The sequence below is a fragment of the Vulpes vulpes genome, chromosome X, assembly GCF_048418805.1.
Source record: "Vulpes vulpes isolate BD-2025 chromosome X, VulVul3, whole genome shotgun sequence".
NCBI lineage: Eukaryota > Metazoa > Chordata > Mammalia > Carnivora > Canidae > Vulpes > Vulpes vulpes.
The window spans coordinates 15,429,113-15,449,278 of NC_132796.1; the positions used below are offsets into that span (position 1 = coordinate 15,429,113).

Consider the following 20,166-nt stretch of genomic DNA (forward strand, 5'->3'; position numbering starts at 1 on the left):
CAGGGTGAAACCCTTCTCTCAGGTGCTTGACACAGGTGTCAGGAGTTCTTCACACAAGTCACCTGCGTCCAATCACAGACCTCAGGGTAAAAGCTACAACAGTCAAGTGTTCAGAAGAACACATGAAAGTATGCGTACAATCACAACCTGGAAGGAGACAAAGACTTCTCAGGGATGACACAGAGGCAACCTTAATAGAACAATAGTGTCTGTGAGACATTATCAGAATGAAAATTCTCTGCTCATCAAAAGTCCCAAGGAGATGAATAAGCAAGCCGCAGTCTGGGAGCAAATGCTCAAGAAATATACTTCTGAAAAGCACTTGAATCCAGAATATATAAAGAACTCTTCTAACTCAATAAGAGGACAATCCAATTAAATGGGTAAATGATCTCCACAGACACCTTACGAAGATATCTATCATGACCAAAAAGCACATGCAAAGGTGCTCAACATCATTAATCATCAACAAAAGGGGAATAAAAACCATTGTGAGAAACCACTACAGCTCCACCAGTAAGGCCAAAGTTGGAAAGCTCAGTAACACGGTGTCGGTGAGGACGTGAAGCCACCACAAGTCTTGTGCATCAGTGCTAGGAACAGAGAAGAGTACAACCGCCTGGGGAAAAGGTTTGGAGGTTCCTTACACAGTTTAACACACGCCTACCCTTTGATCTGGCCATTCCACTGCTGGTTATTTACCCAAGAGGAATGAAAACACTTGCCCACAAAAAAAAAAAAAAAAGACCTATATACAAATGTTCATAGCAGTTTTATTTGTAACAGCCCAAACTAGGAACCACCCACATGCCCTCCAACAGGAGTATGACTAAACCAACTGTGGTATGTCCACGCAACCCAACAGTGCTCTGCACCAACAAGGAGCAAACGACAGATACGCAGCACGATACAGGTGAATCTCAAAGACATCACGATGAGCGAAGGAAGCTAGACCCAGGAGAGTACACACTGTAGGAGCCCTTTTATACAAAACTCTAGCAAAGGCATGTCTAACTGGTGGTGACAGCATCCCAGTCACTTCCTGGGGGCTAGGAATGGGGGTGGAAAGGGGAATGAGCAAGAGGCGACATGAGGGAACTTTCTGGACAGATAAGACTTCTATTGTGATAAAGTCTGTTTTTGCGGGTTTAGTCATTTATCAAATTGCACAGCGGAGATTCTTACATTTCAATGTATACACACTATACGGTAAAAATGTTTAAGACTAAGAACCAAGTGTGGAGCGGGGGGTGGGGTGGTAAAGAAAAAAAAACGTGGCACAACGTTAATCATTGTTGAAGCTGCATAATGTGCATGCTTGAAATTTTCCATAATAAAATTTCAAGAAAAAATTCATCTATATCTAATGCATCTACTCTTCTCCTGCTTCCACCTCTAATTCTGCTCGGCCCCTGGACTGACCCCGATTCTCCGGTGAACTCTGTTTCCTGCCCAGGTCCACAGCTCAACTCCTTCCGGCGCTGCACCTCCTACCACCAACCAAGCCCTGACAACTGCCAGGTATTTGGGCCAAACCCTGCCACACCCGATAGCCTGAAAGCCGGGAAGGTATCGGGGAAGCCAGAAGTTTTCCAGCTGGCTTTGCAGGAGTTCAACCCCTTCCCCACCAATGTGATCTGACCGGGATTTAAACAGATCCTATCGCAAAGCCTGATACACTGAAGCTTTAAACAGGAGTATAAGGCTTGCATTCCAAAAATATGTAAGTTGGCCGCTAGGAACCCAAAACACAGTTTGCCCCAATAACAACATACAGCCGGCAGTGCAGCAGGCCAGCCCCGAGACTTTATCTACCCTAAATGCACTCAGAGCTCAAACAGCAAAGCTGCAAGGAAATGCTGCAGGTGCAATGCTTCTTTCACTCAGCCCATGTGACGAAGAATTGAGGAAAGTTCCAGGTTTTAATGCTGAGTCAGTAGCAGTAACAGCAGCTAGAGAGGAAGGAGGCTCTGGCAATGGCCCCCATGGGCAAGCCAGCAGCCAGGTCCAGCAGAGGTCAGCTGAGGTCTTGTCAGGGGGTCATGTGGTCTTGTCCCCAGGAGTAAAGTCACTGTGGCCCGAGCAAGCCATGCCACTGTCTCCAGTAGGGAGAGAAGAGACTTCTGAGTTATAACCCTACCTGTGATCTCCCACTGCACTTGTTTAAAATAAAATCACATTTATGTTATGAAAAATATACATCACCGAAAATGTGGACAAATAAAAAAAAAAAATCAGTATTCCCAGAAGAGAGTTCAAACCACTGTTTTCATTCCAGGGCCTCCGGTTGAGTTGTTTTGGTCTCTTCTATTTGATATGTACCACTGAGGAAAAAGGTTCAGATCCAGAAATGTGTCATTAGGATGTACCTCCTTTCCTAGTAAGAATCACGACTGTACTTTATCTATGCCTGTCCACCATTTTCAGCATGGTTTCTCCAGGAAACCACACTCTGACTTCCATCTGAGGGTACCAAACAAGTCTTGCTTCATCTCAACAGGAGAAACCAAGTGCCATCTGTATCCACTGAGAGTTATTTTAAAAAGGAACTGGATAGCTATTCCCAGGAATCACTCCAGGAGCAGCAAAGAAAACCACATCTGGCTCCCTACCATTGAAGAGTTCAAGGTCTTGCAAAAGATCATTAAATTGGTAATTACTTAATCACAACTGTGTTACTAGCTAGGAATGAAAACCTCCGTGTGATTAAAGCTGGCAGAGAGCAGGCGAGGAGTCCTGGAGATGTGAAAGTTAAGGGCGTTTTGGGCAGAGCAAGACTGCAGGGTGGCGGAAGGTGCCAGGATATGGTGGCATCAAAGCAGACGACACAGAGTGGAACACACCAAGACTGACCCAGTATTAAGAGACTAGTGACAAAGCCGTGGGCAGCAACGTGGATGAGAAAAGCCAACGCCTGGACCGGGCTAGCAGGGGCACACAGACTGAAGTCAAGCAGATCTGGGAACCATTCTGGAAGCAATAGGTTGGCTTTGGCAATGACCCAGGGCGTGGGGTCAAGACTGACTCCCAGGTTGAGGATTTTGCTCTTTAATATTTACTTTTTTTAAAGAGAAGACGGTGTCTAACTATTGCCCTTACATTCTGCTGGAAATAGATCTGGCCAGTCTCCTGACCACGTATAGATGCCACGCAAAGTGCATATTCTACAACCATCGAACCCACACACCCCACAGGCCTGTCTTCCTTAGAACACTATGCATTTTCCGAAGCGATGGGGAGAGTGTGCATCCAATTACAAGCCAGCTTAAGGCATTTATAAAGCTCACTCTTCAGCAGAAGCACCTGTGAATTAAGTCCACAAAAGCAGAGAGATGCATTTTGGCAATTCTGCAGAATGCACTGCAAGCTTTATTAGCGTAAGCTAGGCTATGCCGCCACAGGAGATGAATCCCCAAAATTTCAGGGGCTAACTACCAACTCGAACATATGACCTTTGAGTCTGCCAAAATAGAGGCAAAGTGAGATGGAGGTGGCACACTAATTTCTCACCTTTTCTCCCCAAGATTTTACTTATTTATCCATGAGAGAGACAGAGACATAGGCAGAAGGAGAAGCAGGCGCCCTGCAGGGAGCCCGACGTGGGACTCGATCCCCGAACCCCAGGATCACGCCCTGAGCCGAAGGGAGAGGCTCAACCTCTGAGCCACCCAGGCATCCCTCTCAGTCACTTTCAAAGTGATACTTGATGTTGCTCAAATCTCAGTGACCAGCACTGATCACAAGGGCCCACGCTAACTGCAAGGGAGACTGGGAACCACGAAGAGACAGATGCAGGCAGGGCACGGTCTCTGCCACATGACACATCAGACTGATGAATCTGCAAGAACGGGGCACCCGGGTGGCTCAGTCAGTTAAGTGTCTGCCTTCGGCTCAGGTCATCATCTCAGGGTCCTGGGATTGAGTCCTGCGTCGGTAACCCCGCTCAGCGGGGCATGTTTTTCCCTCTCCCTCTGCCCCTCCCCCCCACTCATGCTCTCTTTCAAATAAAGAAATAAAATCCTAAAAATAATCCACAAGTAACATCACAGATGGAGAGGCTAGACATAACCCACGTAAAGGACAGTGAAAGCTAAGAGCCGGTCACACTTTAAACCATTACATGCTCTATTTTGGCAGAAAGCCTGATATTACCATCAGCTTAAAAACACAATCACTACAATAGCACTTAATAGGAAAAAAATAACCTAGACTCCAAAGCCAGTGAAACCAAAGAAAACAAACTTGAACGTGTCCCCCCTCCTCCCCCACTGCTGGGACTAACCCGGGGACACCAGCGTCTCAATTCTGTCGTCCTCATGCGCGGCAGCAGAGGTGCGGGCTCCGCCGTGGGGGAAATCACCATCGGGAGGGATCCGGGGCACGAGGGGCTACCTGGCCCCACCTCCTCTTGGAGAGACATGCCTCGCCGACAACTTTCTAGCGTTTGTGCTCAATTTTCAAGACCCAAGTTATGCTCTTACCACGAGAACACCCCCCCAGCCCCCAAATCTTAGGAGCCTGACCAAACAAAAGCTTCTCTCTGGCTTATGCAAAATAAGCGAACGCTTCTGCTCCAATAGCTGTCATCCAAAGAGTGGTTCAGAGATCCAGGTGCCTTCCATCTTGTGCCACTGCCATCATCTACACTGGGGTCTGTGGAAAAGGGTGACAGAGCATGGGAAGGACTACTAGATATGCTCACACCTAGGCCCAGAAGTGACAGACTCCACCTGTACTTCCATTTCATTGGTCAGAGCTAGTTATACCTCCCACCGAGGCTCAGAGGGTGCTAGAAAACCCAGGTCTGCTTTCCAGCAACAACTAGCGCGTGCATCTCCACTAACCCGGCAGTCTCTGCCATACTTTGCAACCTGCAAATGATTCTGTATGAGGCAGCCAGGAAAGGAGCGTCCTCAGGATAGAGCACAGCTGATTAGCTCATCTGGAGACCAAAGCCCAGGCCTTGGTCTTTTTTTTTTTTTTTTAAAAGATTTTATTTACTTATTCATGAGAGATACACAGAGAGAGAGAGAGAGAGGAAGTGGGACAGAGACACAGGCAGAGGGAGAGGCAGGCTCCATGCAGGGAGCCTGACATAAGACTTGATCCCAGGTCTCCAGGATCAGGCCCTGGGCAGAAGGCGGTGCTAAACCGCTGAGTCCCCCCGGCTGCCCAGGACCTTGGCCTTTTTAATGGATGTTCAGGAAGTGCAAGGATTTCCTACCACAGGTGGCAAGAGCTCACCATTTGGAAAATTACCATGAACGTAACTAAAGAAAAAGACCTCAGAAGTAGGGCCCCTGGGTCAGGAAAGCAGCATCTAAATGAGGCTCAGAGAGGAGCAAAGTTAGGCACAGCCAGACCCAACAGCACTGGAAGAGAACCAGCGCCCAGGGCAGGTAGGGACAAGGCTTGATCAAAGCGGCGGTTCTTGTCATTGGACCAGTTACCAGCTAAGGCAGGAAGGCCTCGAATTAGCACACAGGTGGAGGCTCTAACCTAGATTGGTCATTAACCACTCAACCAATTGGAGAGTAAATGGGCATCAATAATACGGTGCATTCCTCGGAGATAACTGTGTTGTATTCTACTGAACCAGATTCTCAGTTTCAGATTTGATACCACAGTAATCCTATTCGACTATAGTATCTGGGATAATAGTACTTCCATCCCAAAATGTGTGGGAAAGCAAGAGAGAGTTACACGGATTTCCTTCCTGCAGGAAGTCTCAGGTTTTGCTATGTTCACAAGCACTGAGAAGCTCCGAGAAGCAGCAGACACTCGAAACAGAACAGGCTGCTCCGTGTAAACAGAGTCCACACACACAGTAAGTGACCTCGAGTCAGGACCATGAAGTCTGTTCCAGTAGATAAATGGGCACTTAAACAAAAGGAGTAAAGGCCAACCCAGAAGAGGTTTCTTCTAGAAAAAGAAATTAAGGGGCACCTTGGGTGGCTCAGCAGGTTAAGGTCTGCCTACAGCTCAGGTCATGATCCCGGGGTCCTGGGATTGAGCCCCCATGTTGGGCTCCCTGCTCAGTGGGGAGCCTGCTTCTCCCTCTCCTTCTGCTTCCCCACCCCCCTCTCATGCACTCTGATAATTTTTTTCTTTTTCTTTTTTGTTGAAGATTTTATAGACACAGAGGGAGACAGAGACACAGGCAGAGGGAGAAGCAGGCTCCCTATGGGGAGCTTGATGTGGGACTCAATCCCCAGACCCAGGATCATGCCCTGAGCTGAAGGCAGACACTCAAACACTGAGCCACCCAGGCATCCCTCTCTGATAAATTTTTTAAAAATCTTAAAAAAAAAAAAGAGAGAACACCTGTTTTGTTTTCTAAATACTGGAAGTAACTGTGGGATTGACCCCCCACTGCTTAAGAGTTCTACTAAATTCCAGACTCTCATCTTTGAAGACGGAGGACACTAATAAAATGAACGCTAGTCCTTCTACAGACCAAAGGCACACAGAGATGACCACCACCTCCGCTAAAAGTGAACAGGATGTCCCTCAAAAAAAACTAAACATGAAATGACCATATGACTCAGCAATTCTGTATCTGGATATATACCCCAGAAAGTGAAAGCAGGGGCTCCAACAGGTATTCAGACACCCACGGTCATTCCGGCATTACCTACAATGGCCTATAAAGGTGGAAACAAGCCAAAAGCCCACCTGCAGATGCCAGGATTAACATAATGCGGTACACGCCAACGGTGGCGTACTCATTAGGCTTCCAGGACACTGTGCTACGTGCCACAGTGCAAATGAACCTCGGAGACACTATGCTGAGATAAGCCAGACACAAAACACAACTACCGTAGGATTCCAGTTACATCAAATCTACAGAAGAAGCAAATTCACGGAGACAGAAAGAACAGCAGTTGCCAGGGGCCAGGGGGAGTGAGGAACGACGAATTACTGTTTAAGGGGAACAGGGTTTTTGTTTGGGCTGATGAAAAAGTTCTGGAGATGGGCGGTGGTGTCGGTTGCACAAGAGGATGAAGGGACTTAAGGCCAATGAAACGCACACTTAAAAATGGTTAAACGGCAAATTTTATGTACCATGTATTTTAGGATTTTTTTCAAGTACTCACGGCCATGTTCTTTCACCAATGTCCCTGGTCCTCACTTGGGTTGAAGGCCTGCCTGTGGCGCTCTCGCACCCCACCAAATCACCCGGGCAACGAGGACCTAGAACCTCCCCTTCAGACCCACACAGGACCACGGATAACTGCACAAGGAGTGGGAAAACACAATCCAACCCAGCCTTGCCCTGCTAGGACAAGAGACCAATAGTGTTCACGCTTCACATCAGGCTCCCCAAAACACATGTAGGACAGCTCCAGCGGTCCCCTTCCCAACAAGCATTTTTCTCAAACAGCACGGTCCAGTGGGACCTTCTGGGATTAGGAAAATGCTCTCTTCGCTATGCTTGTTGAGCACTTGAGATATAGCTGGTGCAAATAACGAACTGACTTATAGCATTTAAACGGACTTCGATGTAAACTGCCAAAAAAACAAAACAAAAAACCGCCACCTGGGGCTAGTAGCTACCGTGTTGGACAGTGTGCTTTTAGAACTTTTAGAAAGAAGCCAAAGTGGGGTGCCTGGGTGGTTCAGTCTCGGTTAAGCCTCTGCCTTAGACTCAGGTCATGATCCCAGAGTCGTGGGATCAAGCCCTGCATGGGGCTCCCTGCTCAGCAGAGAACCTGCTTCTCCCTCTCCTTCTGCCGGCCGCTCCCCCTGCTTGTGCTTGTGCGTGCGTTTTTGCTCATTCTCTCTCAAGTTCTGTCAAATAAATAAAATCTTAAAAAAAAAAAAAGCCAAAGTGACAGATTTGCTTTCCTGTGTTTCTGTTGTTTTGTTTTGTTTTAATGGAAATGCCCAAAGTCCATCAGTGGCAGAGATTAGGAAGCCGGGGCGGGGGGGAGGGGTCCTGAACCCACTGCTGGATTTGCCGTCAAACCTACAAGAAGAATTTATTAGTGATAATGACGTACTGAGAAATGACTTACTCAAGACCAAGCCAAGGTCAACCAAAGGAGGTACATGATGCAGAAAATTCTAGGCAATCTGGACCTAGAGCAAGAGAAGGTGCCTGTCATGTAGCTCCGGAATCAAAAGCCGAAGATTTCTGACTCACAGAACATTCGCACCCAACCAGAAGGGGTCCGGTTAGTAGATGAAGGCTTGTTACAGACACACACACTCCCCCAGAGAGGAAAGCTATGGCACGCCAGTCTTCAGAGTTGGCGCCAGCAGGCAGGAGGCCACAGTCCTGCACCACAGCAAAAGGAACATTTAACCTTTCAGAGAAGAGGCTGTGCAAACTCCAATTTCAGAGGAGAATGAAAAGAAGTCAAGAAAGTGGAGTGGTTCTGGGTGAAGTGGGCTCCCCGGGAACTGTTCCGAAGAGACACGGCACTGAGGAGCACCCTCCGAGTGGTCAGAAACCTCAAGAGAGCGTTTTCAACGGGCTCAACTGCCGCCCTATTTGAACAAGCCTGACACCCTGGCCCCCTCCAGGTGGGGACGTTTGCTCTGCGGGAAGCAGATCCAGGTTGCCTCCCCGGGAGTAGACACGGCCCTATGGCTACTGCTGCAGCACCCCACGGCCGCATGTCCAGCTCCCCCCACCTTCCCACATCTTTAGGCTTAGGGGAGGCACTGTTACCACCTCTTGACCGGTGGGGAAACCAAGGCACAAGGACTACCAGGTAACTACCGTCTCATGTATGGGGCTTATTAATGTCACCCAAGGGCCAGAGGCTTGTCACATAGATTCCAAAGGTTCAGTAAGGAGACGCATGCAAGCAGCAATCCATTCCACACCTGGAGAAACCGGCCGACCGAAAAGTCTTGATTTTAAGATTGGATTCTTACCACCCGCTTAATCACAGCGAGCTTGGAGATCTAGTATCCCATTCCAGCAACAGAGGAGACCCCGAGCCCCCAAACGCTTGTGCACTGTGGGATAAAATATACACCTGTCAACGCCGTCAAAGCGCGCTTGGGGGTAGGAATCACAGTACTGGAGGGAACGGCGGGCGTTTCTAAGAGCACCTCCCGCTGCACACATACCCGCCCTCTGTGGTAGCACCCCCACTGCCACTCTTGGCTGCAAAATGGAATCACCTGGAAAAGCATTAAAAACTCCTGAGGCCTCGGACTGTAGGATCTTTCGTCTGAGATACACCCTGGGCATGAGGAGCTTGAAGAGCGCCCCAGGTGCCCGTCGCGTGTGCCTAGGGTCGGAGCCCTGACTGCGGCAGGGGCGGCGAGCGCGGAGGGCTCCGCATCCTCTGCGTTTCGGGCCGCTTCTTGGCTCAACTGAGGTTTAAGGAGCTCAAAAAGTAACGAGGCTCAGTGCCGGCGGGCTCCATTTTCTCATTTGTGGAAAGGTACGAGGCTCCGCACCGTCGCCGCGGGCGGGCAGGGCCGGCGCGCGGGGACAGCCGGCGGGGAGCGCGAGCGCGACAGGGCCGCGGGCGGGGCGGGGGCGAAGGGGGCATCCGCCTCACCTGCGTCGTAGAAGGCGTCGAGCACAGCGGTCTCCCCGAAGTCGAGCTGCCCGAAGGGCACGGAGGTGAACTGGGCGCCCTCGGCCTCGCAGGCTCGCAGCAGGCACTGACGCGCGCCCGCCTCGGGGCCGCCGGCCGCGCCGCCCGGGGGGCTCTCGCTGCGCACGTACACGGCCCGCAGGGCCCGCCGCGGCCCGCCCGCGCCCCCCGCGCCCTCGGCCGCCCCGTCGGGCTCCGCCGGCCCCGCCGCGCCCTCGGCTCCCGGCGGCAGCGGGCCCCGCAGTGACTCGGCCGCCGCCCCGAGCGCCCCGGCCGGGGGCGCCCCGCCGCCGCTCTCCATGCGGCCGCCCCGCGCGCCCCTCCTGGGGGCCCCCTCCGCTCGGGCGGCTGGCAGGGCCGGCACCTGCTCCCGGGGCGCGGGCGGGGAGCTGCGGCGGGCAGGTGAACGCAGGAGCCCGCGCCGCAGACGGAAGCTCCGGCCCCGCGGCCCCCGGGCGCCCTTTGAAGGCCGGGGAGAGGAGGCGGGGGCTGGGGACGTCAGGGCGAGCGCGGCGCGGGGGAGGGCTGGGAGGGCGGCGGGGCAGGAGCTGGCGGGGCGCCCCCTGCCGCCTCCCCCGGGCAGCGCCCGACGAGGGCGGATTCGGCGTGGGTCGCAGGACCTTGGGGTTGCCGTCCCGCCGGACTGGCCAACGTCAGGAGTCCCGGTTTTAGCCCTCGAAACAATCTGAAACTCTTCAAGCCGGGTACAAACTCTTTCAAAGCGCTGGCTGGAGGTAAATATTCAATTTCAAACTAAATACAGAGGTAGCGGGTGGCTCAGCAGTTTAGCGCCGCATTCGGCGCGGGGCGCGATCCTGGAGTTCCGGGATCGAGTCCCGCGTCGGGCTCCTACGTGGAGCCTGCTTTTCCCTCTGCCTGTGTCTCTGCCTCTCCCTGGGTGTCTCTCATGAATAAATAAATAAATAATTTAAAAAAATAAACACAGAATTAGTTTTAAACCAGAATCGCAATGATCGAAACGCCTCCGGTACCAATCGATCGATCAGTCATTCCCTTCTGACTTTGTACTCTCGGTCCCCGGCTGCCGAGAGCGACCCAGTACTCGGAGCCCAGTACTGCAGGCCCTCTCGTCCTGACTTCCACTGTGACCTTGACAAAGCACTAGGAATCACCAGCAACACATTTTGTATGCCAGGGAAATAGACTCCCAGAAGGATGCCCGCCTGACCTATGAAAGGCTGTGAACCCAACGGGATCTTTACTCTGGACTTTACCTGCCTCACAATTTTAGGCTCCAATACTAAAATATTACCACCGCAGGTAGTGCTTTTATGTAAAAGTTGGGTTGCACTGGACATTGTCACAAGGTTTTTAGGTTTTGGTTTTTCATTTTTAATACCAGTATTATTGAGATATAATTCACAAACCATTCAGTGCACCCATTTAAGTGTTTTTTAGTATATTCAGAGTTGAGCAGCCATCACCACACTCAGTTTTAGAATATTTTCATCAGCTCCCCCCAAAACCCAGTATCCATTAGCTCTCCCTGCCTCTCCCCCAATACCCCCTCAGTCTTTTTTTAAGTATTTTATTTATTTATTTATGAGAGACCCAGAGAGACAGAGAGACAGAGAGACAGAAAGAGAGAGAGGCAGAGACGCAGGCAGAGGGAGAAGCAAGCTCCATGCAGGGAGCCCCATGCGGGACTGGATCCCGAGAGTCCAGGATCATGCCCTGGACCAAAGGCAGGCACTAAACCATTGAGCCACGCAGGGATCCCTCCAGTACCCCTCAGTCTTAAGCAACCATCAATCTATAGATTTGCCTGTTCTGGACCCCTCACATATATGGAATCATACAAGGTGTGCACAGAGAATATGTATCTAGGAATGGGATTTCTGGGTCATATGACAACTCCCTGCTTAACCTTTGGAGAAACTGCCACTGTTTTCCAAGGTGGCTCCACCGTGTTACATTCCCACCAACAGTATATGAGGGTTCCAATGTCTCTTCGCTGTCACCAGCATCTGTTATTGGCTTTTTGATTATCAGAGCCATCCTAGTGAGTGTAAAGTGGTACCTCATTGTGATTTTGACTTGCATTTTCCTTATGACTAATGATGTGGAGCATCTTGTCATGTGCTTATTTGCTATTTGTCGAACTTCTTTGGAGAAATATCCATTCACATCTTTGGCCCATTTTTAAATTATATCTTTGTCCTTATTATTGAGTTGTAGAAGTTCTTTATATATTGTGGATACGGATCCCCTATCAGATATGTGATTTACAAACATTTTCTTCCATTCTGTGGGTTGTCTTTTCACTTTCTTGATGGTGTCCTTTGCAACACATTACAAGCCATTTTGACAAAAGCAGGATGGTACTTACCTTACAAAATCATGCTTTGGCTTGCCTTCATGTTTCAGTAATAATACAGTCCATGCCTCTGCCCCACCCCCAAAAGAAAGCAGAAAGTGCCAGTATAAATCTTGGAAGAAACCCCTCCTTAATTCTAGTCCTGGTAGAAATTAGGAACTTCAACAAATGACATCAATGTGCACCCTCTTTTGTGGCCAATGAATGGAAAATGGGCTCTGAGGTCTGTAAAAACACAAAGACCAGAACTGAGAAGAGGGAAGCTAGGGAAAACTTTCAACACCTCTGTTCTGAGCTTTTAAAAAATATAATGGACATATTTTCCTTGTAGTCTTGTAATGCATAATAATAGTAATTTTCCTAATGTGCTATTTATCTGAGATTATTCCAACGACTGGCACAGTCTTCAGAGGGCAAAGATGCCCATTTCACAATCACTTGCCGGTGTCTTGCTGTTGCCCCCACTTCAGTCTTCCGTGTTCCTTTCAGCTCTCACCAGAGCCCTGCTGGCTGAGTGGGCCTCACAGGAGTTGTCAATTCTGGCTTGAATAATACCTTCCTCTAAACACAAACCCTGCTGAGTAAAAAATCTAGAATTTCCCTAGCTAATGAGCGCCTTCTCTGCATTTGGTGCACACAGTGCACTTTCTCATTGTCCCCAGTAATTTGCACACCTGAAACATGCCCCAGCCCCTTCTCGATGTTCTTCTGGCTTCCCACCCTCAGCCACACTGAGAAAATTACAAAATGCTGGATTAGTCTCTTCTGTATAGTTGAACAGTAGTTCGGTTCTTGCCCCTGCCTTGTCCCTTGTCCTAAGTGCATGTCTTGGAAACCACTTTGCCCCAGTGCAGAGATAGTGTTTGGACTAGAACAGTGGATTGAGGGGCACCTGGGGGGCTCAGTGATTGAGCATCTGCCTTTGGGCGTGATCCCGAGGTCCTGGGATCGAGTCCCACATGGGGCTCCCTGCGGGGAGCCTGCTTCTCCCTCTGCCTGTGTCTCTGCCTCTCTTTCTCTGGGTCTCTCATGAATAAATAAATAATAAAATCTTAAAAAAATAAAATATAGGAGAAGCTCACAGGATGCTTTAAGTATACATAATGAGTAAGCAAGAAGCTTGTGAGAAAAAGGTGGACTTCATAAGATGTGTTAAAAATTTTAAGTTATTTTCCTCTAAGACATGCTACAGATGGAATATTTGATGGAACAAACAAGAGTATTACTTAAAGATAGATAGGGATGGAAAGACCAAGTCAGTCGGTATGGGCATGCAATCTCCGAACTAATGGCTACCTCACCCCCAAGTTGACCCCCCATTGGTGACACCCAGTACAGTCCCATTCTCGTCTCACAGGTGCCCTCTACCTTCTTGAACATATGGAATGTGGTTATAATAATCGTTTCAATGCCCTTGTCTACTAATGCTATCATCCGTTTTTAAAAAAATATTTATTTATTCATGAGAGACGGGGGGGGGGGTGGCATAGAGACACAGGCAGAGGGAGAAGCAGGCTCCATGCAGGGAGCCCGACGTGGGACTCAATCCTGGGACTCCAGGATCACGCCCTGGGCCAAAGGCAGGTGCTAAACCGCTGAGCCAGCCAGGGATCCCGATCATCTGTTTTATTCCTGGATCTGTTGCTATTGATTTTTCCCGCTGTGGGTCATATTTTCCTTTCTTCGCATGCCTGGTAATTTTTTTTAATTAGATGCCACACGTTGCAAATTTTGCTTTAGTGGATACTGCACACTTTTGTATTCCTGTAAATATTCTTGAGCTTTATTCTAGGATAGAGTTAAGTTACTTGGAAACAGTTTGATTCTTTTGGGGATTGCTTTTGAGCTTCAGGTGGATCAGAGCAGCCTTTAGGCTAAGGCTAATTAATCCCATCTACTGAGCAATACCCCTCTGAGCACTCTACCTGACGTCCTGGGGGTTCTGACATTTCCATTCCGGCCCGCAGACATAGAATCTATTCTGGTCCTACGGGACCTCCAGGGATTGTTCCCCAACCCCTTCAGGTGGTCCTTTTCCCAGCCTCGGGAGGTTCCTTCACACACAGCTGCTGGGCAGTACTCTGATGAAGATTCCAGATTGACGCATCTCTGGAACTCCATGTGCAGCGGTCTCCTCTCCAGTACTCACACTGGAGCCTCCTTGGCCTTCCGGCTGCATCTAGTTGGCTCAGGATGAGAACCAGGCTCCTTGTGGCTTCCCTCTCTCTGTTCTCTAGCCTGGAATCTCTCTCAAGGCAGAAAGCTGGGGAAATTGTCGGGCTCACCTTGTTTACTTGTTCTTTCTCAAGGATCTCTGTCCTGTGTTGTGCTCCTTCTATGATTTTTGCAACCTTTTTGTAGGTCTGAAATTCTTTTAAGATGAGAAGATTTAGGGACGCCTGGGTGGGTCAGTGGTTGAGCGTCTGCCTTCGACTCAGGGCGTGATCCCGGGGTCCTGGGATCGAGTCCTGCATCCGGCTCCCCGCAGGGAGCCTGCTTATGTCTCTGCCCCTCTCTCTGTGAATAAATAAGTAAAATCTTTTTAAAAAAGATAAGAAAACTTTAAAGTCTAAAATTAAAAGCAAAGCACTTCTTCTCCTTAAGCCTGGTACCAGCTGGGCACTGATGATGTGAAAAGGAGGAGCAGGGTTGGCTTCTTGTCCCCTCTTCCACCTTGCTAGCCACCCCTCTAAGGTGGGGGTGTGTAGTGAGAGGATCTAAGACAACCCCACTGATGGCTCTCTGGTGCCGGGATCACACCCGGTCCAGGGAAACACCTCCCCTTTGCCTCACAACCTCTGGGGGTGCTGGCCTCTCCTATCCAGCCCCTCTCTTGCTGCCCTCATTTGAGCATTCAGCCAGCCATCTTGACCTCTAGATTCGTGAGGTATGACTCAGACACTTGTCCTCCGTGTCCTGAAAACTTCTTGGGACATATATAACAAACTCTCTGTGCATCCTTTCCCTAGGCTCATGGTAAGTGATAGGCAGCCTTCCAACACCCCACTGACAGGGAGAAACTCACCAGTGCACCAATTTCTCTCCAAACATATTCTAATTTCAGGGACGCCTGGGTGGCTCAGCGGTTGAGCGTCTGCCTTCGGCTCAGGGCGTGATCCTGGAGACCGGGGATCCGAGTCCAGGGAGCCTGCTTCTCCCTCTGCCTGTGTCTCTGCCTCTCTCTCTCTCTCTCTCTCTGTGTCTCTCATGAATAAATAAATCTTTAAAAAATGCTCTTCTAATTTCTAATTCCCTTTTCTGGGAATGTCCAGCCTCACTTTGAAACTGAGCATTTTGGTACTGGTGCAAGACCTTCCAGAGCTCTTTTTCCCTGCCATCCACTTTCTGCTACCAGCAACATTCCAGATGGTACCTGCTTCATTGGCCTAGGGCCTGGAGGATGATGATAACATGAATCAGAGCACCCACTTGACTTAGAATGGACGTTGAACAAAAATTTGAGTGAGAGATCAGGGTGTTAGCCACGCAAATATGTATGGGAGGAGCATTTCAAGCAGAGGGAAGAGCCGGTAGAAAGGCCCTGAAGCATTCTGATAGGCTTACGAAACAGCACCGGTATCTCTAGGTATTTAGAATTCCATCATCTTATATTTCCACAGCTCTAGTTTCTAGAAAGTTCTTCCATATATTCAAATATAATCTTCTCTTGTAACGTTTACCCATTCTAATTTAATTCTTTTACCCAGTTCTAATTGAATTCTTCTTACAGGGATCCCTGGGTGGCGCAGTGGTTTGGCGCCTGCCTTTGGCCCAGGGCGCGATCCTGGAGACCCGGGACTGAATCCCACGTCGGGCTCCCGGTGCATGGAGCCTGCTTCTCCCTCTGCCTGTGTCTCTGCCTCTCTCTCTCTCTCTCTCTCTCTGTGTGACTATCATAAATAAATAAAAATTTAAAAAAATGAATTCTTCTTACACATGGCAGCTTTCCAAGTACTGCTCTTAGGTCTTCTTTTTTTCAAGTGATACCCTGCTCCCCCTGCCCCCAACACTTCAATCATTTCTCCATGACATGATATCCAGGATAGTCACCACCTTGATGATTCTTTTCTATAAGATTCCCTCTTTATCTCAATTGCTATTTTGTGTGTGCAAAAGACTTTTTAAAATTAAACATTTTGGGGCAGCCCAGGTGGCTCAGTGGTTTGGCGCCACCTTCAGCCCAGGGCCTGATCCTGGAGACCGGGGATCGAGTACTAGGTCGGGCTCCCTGCATGGAGCCTGCTTCTCTCTCTGCATCTCTCTCTCTCTCTCTCTCTGTCTGTCTCATGAATAAATAAATAAAACCTTAAAAAAATAAAATAAAATTAAACATTTTTTAAAAAGATTTATTTTTTTAAAAAAGATTTATTTAATTATTATTTGAGAGAGAGAGAGAGTGCATAAGATAGGGCTTGATCTCACAACCCTGAGATCGTAACCTGAGACAAAATCATGAGTTGGAAACTTAACTGACTGAGCTGCCCAGGTGCCTCTTATTTATTTATTTGGTGGGGGGGGAGGGAGAGAATCCTCAGGCATACTCCCTGCTGAGCACAGAGCCCCATGTGGGGCTCAATCCCAGGACCCTGAGATCATGACCTGAGCCAAAATCAAGGGCTGAAGGCTCAACTGACTGAGCCACCCAGGCGCCCCTAAAATTAAACATTTTTATTTTGAGATAATTGTAGGTCCATATGCAGCTGTCAGAAATCATGCAGAGATCTAGTGTACCCTTTAATCACTTTTCCCCAATGGAAACATCCTGCTGAGCTCAAGTACGCTATCATGACGACATTGACAGCATACAGAACAGTCCCATCACCACAAGGATCTCTCCTACTGCCCTTTGATTCCCACACCCATCTCGCCCCACACACTCCATACCTAACCACTGGCAACCACTAATCTGTTTTCCATTTCTATAATTTTGTCACTTCAAGAATGTTATATACATGGAATCATACAGTATGTAACCTTTTAGGATTGTCTTTTTTCACCCAGCTTGATCCCCTGGGATGCAGCCAAGATGTTGCACATTTCAGTAGTCCCTTCCATTTGTTGCTGAGCACTATTCCATGGTGTGGATGTACCACAATCTCTTTATCCATTTGTCCTTTCAAAGACACCGGAGTTGCTTCCACTTTGGGGCTATTATGAGAAAAATGCTGTGGACATGGATGTACAGGTTTTTATGTGAACATAAGTTTTGATTTCTCTGGGATAAATGCCCAGGAGTGCAAATGTTGCGTCATATGGTAGTTGCATATTTAATTTCTTAAATTGCCAAGTTGTTTTCCAGGGTGGCTATACCATTTCGCGCTCCCATCAGGAATGTTAGGATTGATCTGGTTTCTCCACATCCTTACCAGTATTTGGTGTAGTTACTTTTTCATTTTAGCCATTCCAGTAGCTGTGTAGTGATAGCTCATTATGGTTTTAATTTGCATTTTCCCAATGGATAATGATGTTGAGCATCTTTTCATGTGCTTATTTGCCAAGTGTATATCTTATTTGGTGAGTTCATATCTTGTGCCCATTTTCTAACTGGAATGTTTGCTCTTTTACTATTGAGTTTCAAGTGTCCTCTCCATATTCTAGATACTAGTCCTTTGCCAAATAGGTGGTTTGCAAATATTTTCTTTCAGTCCGTAGCTTGTCTTTTCATCTCTTAATAAGGTCTTTCATAGAGCACATGTTTTTAATCCTGATAAGACCCAATTTATCAATTTTTCTATTTATAAATTGTGTTTTTAATTCCATGTTAAAAAATAAATTCTTTGCCCAGCCCTAGGGTCCGAAGATTTTCTCTTATGTTTTTTCCTAAAGGTTTTGTTGCTTTATTTTTTTTTGTTTTGTTTTGTTTTGTTTTGTTTTTTTGTTTTTTGTTGCTTTTGGGGCACCTGGATGGCTCAGTCAGTTGCGTGTCCAACTCTTGATCTCAGCTCAGGTCTTGATCTCATGTTTGTGAGTTCAAGCCCCACATTGGGCTCCACACCCAGCATGGAGCCTACTTAAAGAAATAATAATTGTAGTAGTAAAAGTTTTGTAGCTTTGCATGTTACATTTAAAATCCATTTTTACTGGGGATCCCTGGGTGGCTCAGTGGTTTGGTGCCTGCCTTCGGCCTGGGGAGTGATCCTGGAGTCCCAGATCAAGTCCCACATCAGGCTCCCTGCATGGAGCCTGCTTCTCCCTCTGCCTGTGTCTCTCATGAATAAATAAATAAATAAATCTTTAAAAAAATATCCATTTTTACTTAATTTTTGCATAAGGTCTGAGGTTCAGGTGGAGGTCCTTTTTTTTTTTTTTTGCACCTCTGGATGTTCAATTGCTTCAGTACCACTTTATGAAAAGTCTATCTTTCCTTCATTAAATTGCCTTTACCCGTTGGTAATGATTTTTGAATCATTGGGAATATCTGTATGAGTCTGTTTCTGGGTTCTCTATTGTGTTCCACTGACCTATGTATTTATCCTGCCACCAATCCACACTGTCTTGACTGCTGAAGTTATATACTAACCCTTAATAGTAGGGAGAGTGATTCCTCTTTTTTCTTTTCCAAGACTGTTTGAGCTGAATTAGGGCCTGTGTTTTTCCACATAAATTTCACAATAAGCTTGTCTATGTCCACAAAAAAACCTTGCTAGGATTTTGATGACAATTACATAAACATATAGATCAACCTAGAAAGAATTAATGTATTTATTATGCTGAATCTTCCAAATTTATGGATATAGTATTCATTTCCATTTATTTAGATGAACTTCTTTGATTTCTTTCATTAGAATTTTCTAATCTTCAGCGTCCAAATTGTGTATGTATTAAGTTTATGCCCAAGTATTTAGTTTTTTTAGAGTGAATATAAATGGCATGGTTTGCAATTTCAGGTTCCACATGTTCATTATTAGTATGTAGAAATGCAATTGTTTTTGTGCACCACACTTTTCTTATTACATGACCTTGCTGAGCTCACTTCAGGAAGTTTGTGAGTCCTTGAGACTTTCCGTGCAATCATGTTGTCTGCAAATAGGGATGGTTGTATTTCTTTTTTCCAGGCTGCATGCATTTTGTTTCTTTTTCTTGCTTTGTTACTATGGCTAGAACTTGCAGTTCTATATTGAATAAGAGCACTGAGAGCAGACATCCTTGTCTTGTTCTTTTTTTTTAATTTTTCTTTTAATTTTTATTTATTTATGATAGTCACACAGAGAGAGAGAGGCAGAGACACAGGCAGAGGGAGAAGCAGGCTCCATGCACTGGGAGCCTGATGTGGGATTCGATCCCGGGTCTCCAGGATCGCGCCCTGGGCCAAAGGCAGGCGCCAAACCGCTGCGCCACCCAGGGATCCCCTCCTTGTCTTGTTCTAATCTTAAAGGGAAAGTATTCAGTTTTTCACCCTACGTATGACGTTAGCTGTGGGTTTACTGCAGATGCTATTTATCAAGTTAAGGAGGCTTCCATTTCTAGTTCACCGAGAATCAATAATGTGCATGGGTATTGGATGTTTTTTCATCAATTTTTCTACATCAATTAATATGAGCATGTGATTTTTTTTCTTTAGCCTATTGATATGGTGGCTTACACTAATTTTCCAACGTTGAACTTGCATACCTGAGATACCTGAGAAATTCTAGTTGGGTGTGGTATATAATTCTTTTAATACATTTCTGGATTTTACTTCCTACTACTTTATTGAAAATATTTGCATCTAGCTTGATAAAATATACTGACCTGCAGTTTTCATTTTTGGGGATACTGTCTTTTCCTTGTTTTGATATCAGAGTAATACTAGCCTCATAAAATGATTTGGGAAGTTCTGTCTTCTTCTCTTTTATGGAAGAGATTACATAAAATTGGTGTTACTTCTTTAAGTGTTTGGTAGACTTCTCCAGTGAAAGCATTTGGATCTGGCGATTTCTTTATCAGGGTCTTTAAATTGCACATTTGATTTTTTTCATCATGGTTATAGAACTGTCAAGCTTGTTTATTTTGGTTGAGTTTTGATAGTTTGTGAGTTTGGAGAAATTAGTTCGGTTCTTCTAAGATGTTGAATTTAGATCATGAAGTTGTTCATAGCATTACCTTATTATCCCTTTGATGGCTGCAAAGTTTGTAGTGTTATCCCATTTCATTCTCAACTTGGTGATTTGTGCCTTTTCTCTTTTTGTCAGTCCTGGTATTTATTCATGTAAATATAAACATTGAAGTCTTCCGATGAGCCCATCAAAGGCATTCTTCATTTCTGTTACTGCATTTTTAATTTCC

General features: G+C 47.1%; 1 protein-coding gene across 1 annotated transcript in view; it reads right to left on the minus strand.

Annotated features, from left to right (window-relative positions):
* The window catches only part of MAP3K15 (mitogen-activated protein kinase kinase kinase 15), a 113,105-nt gene extending 103,135 nt beyond the window's left edge, over positions 1 to 9,970 (minus strand). Inside the window, exon 1 of the mRNA XM_072744862.1 lies at positions 9,525 to 9,970. Within this exon, the coding sequence (XP_072600963.1) occupies positions 9,525 to 9,864 (340 nt within the window). The 5' untranslated portion in view covers positions 9,865 to 9,970. The remainder of the gene's footprint in view (positions 1 to 9,524) is intronic.
* Positions 9,971 to 20,166: the final 10,196 nt, after the last annotated feature.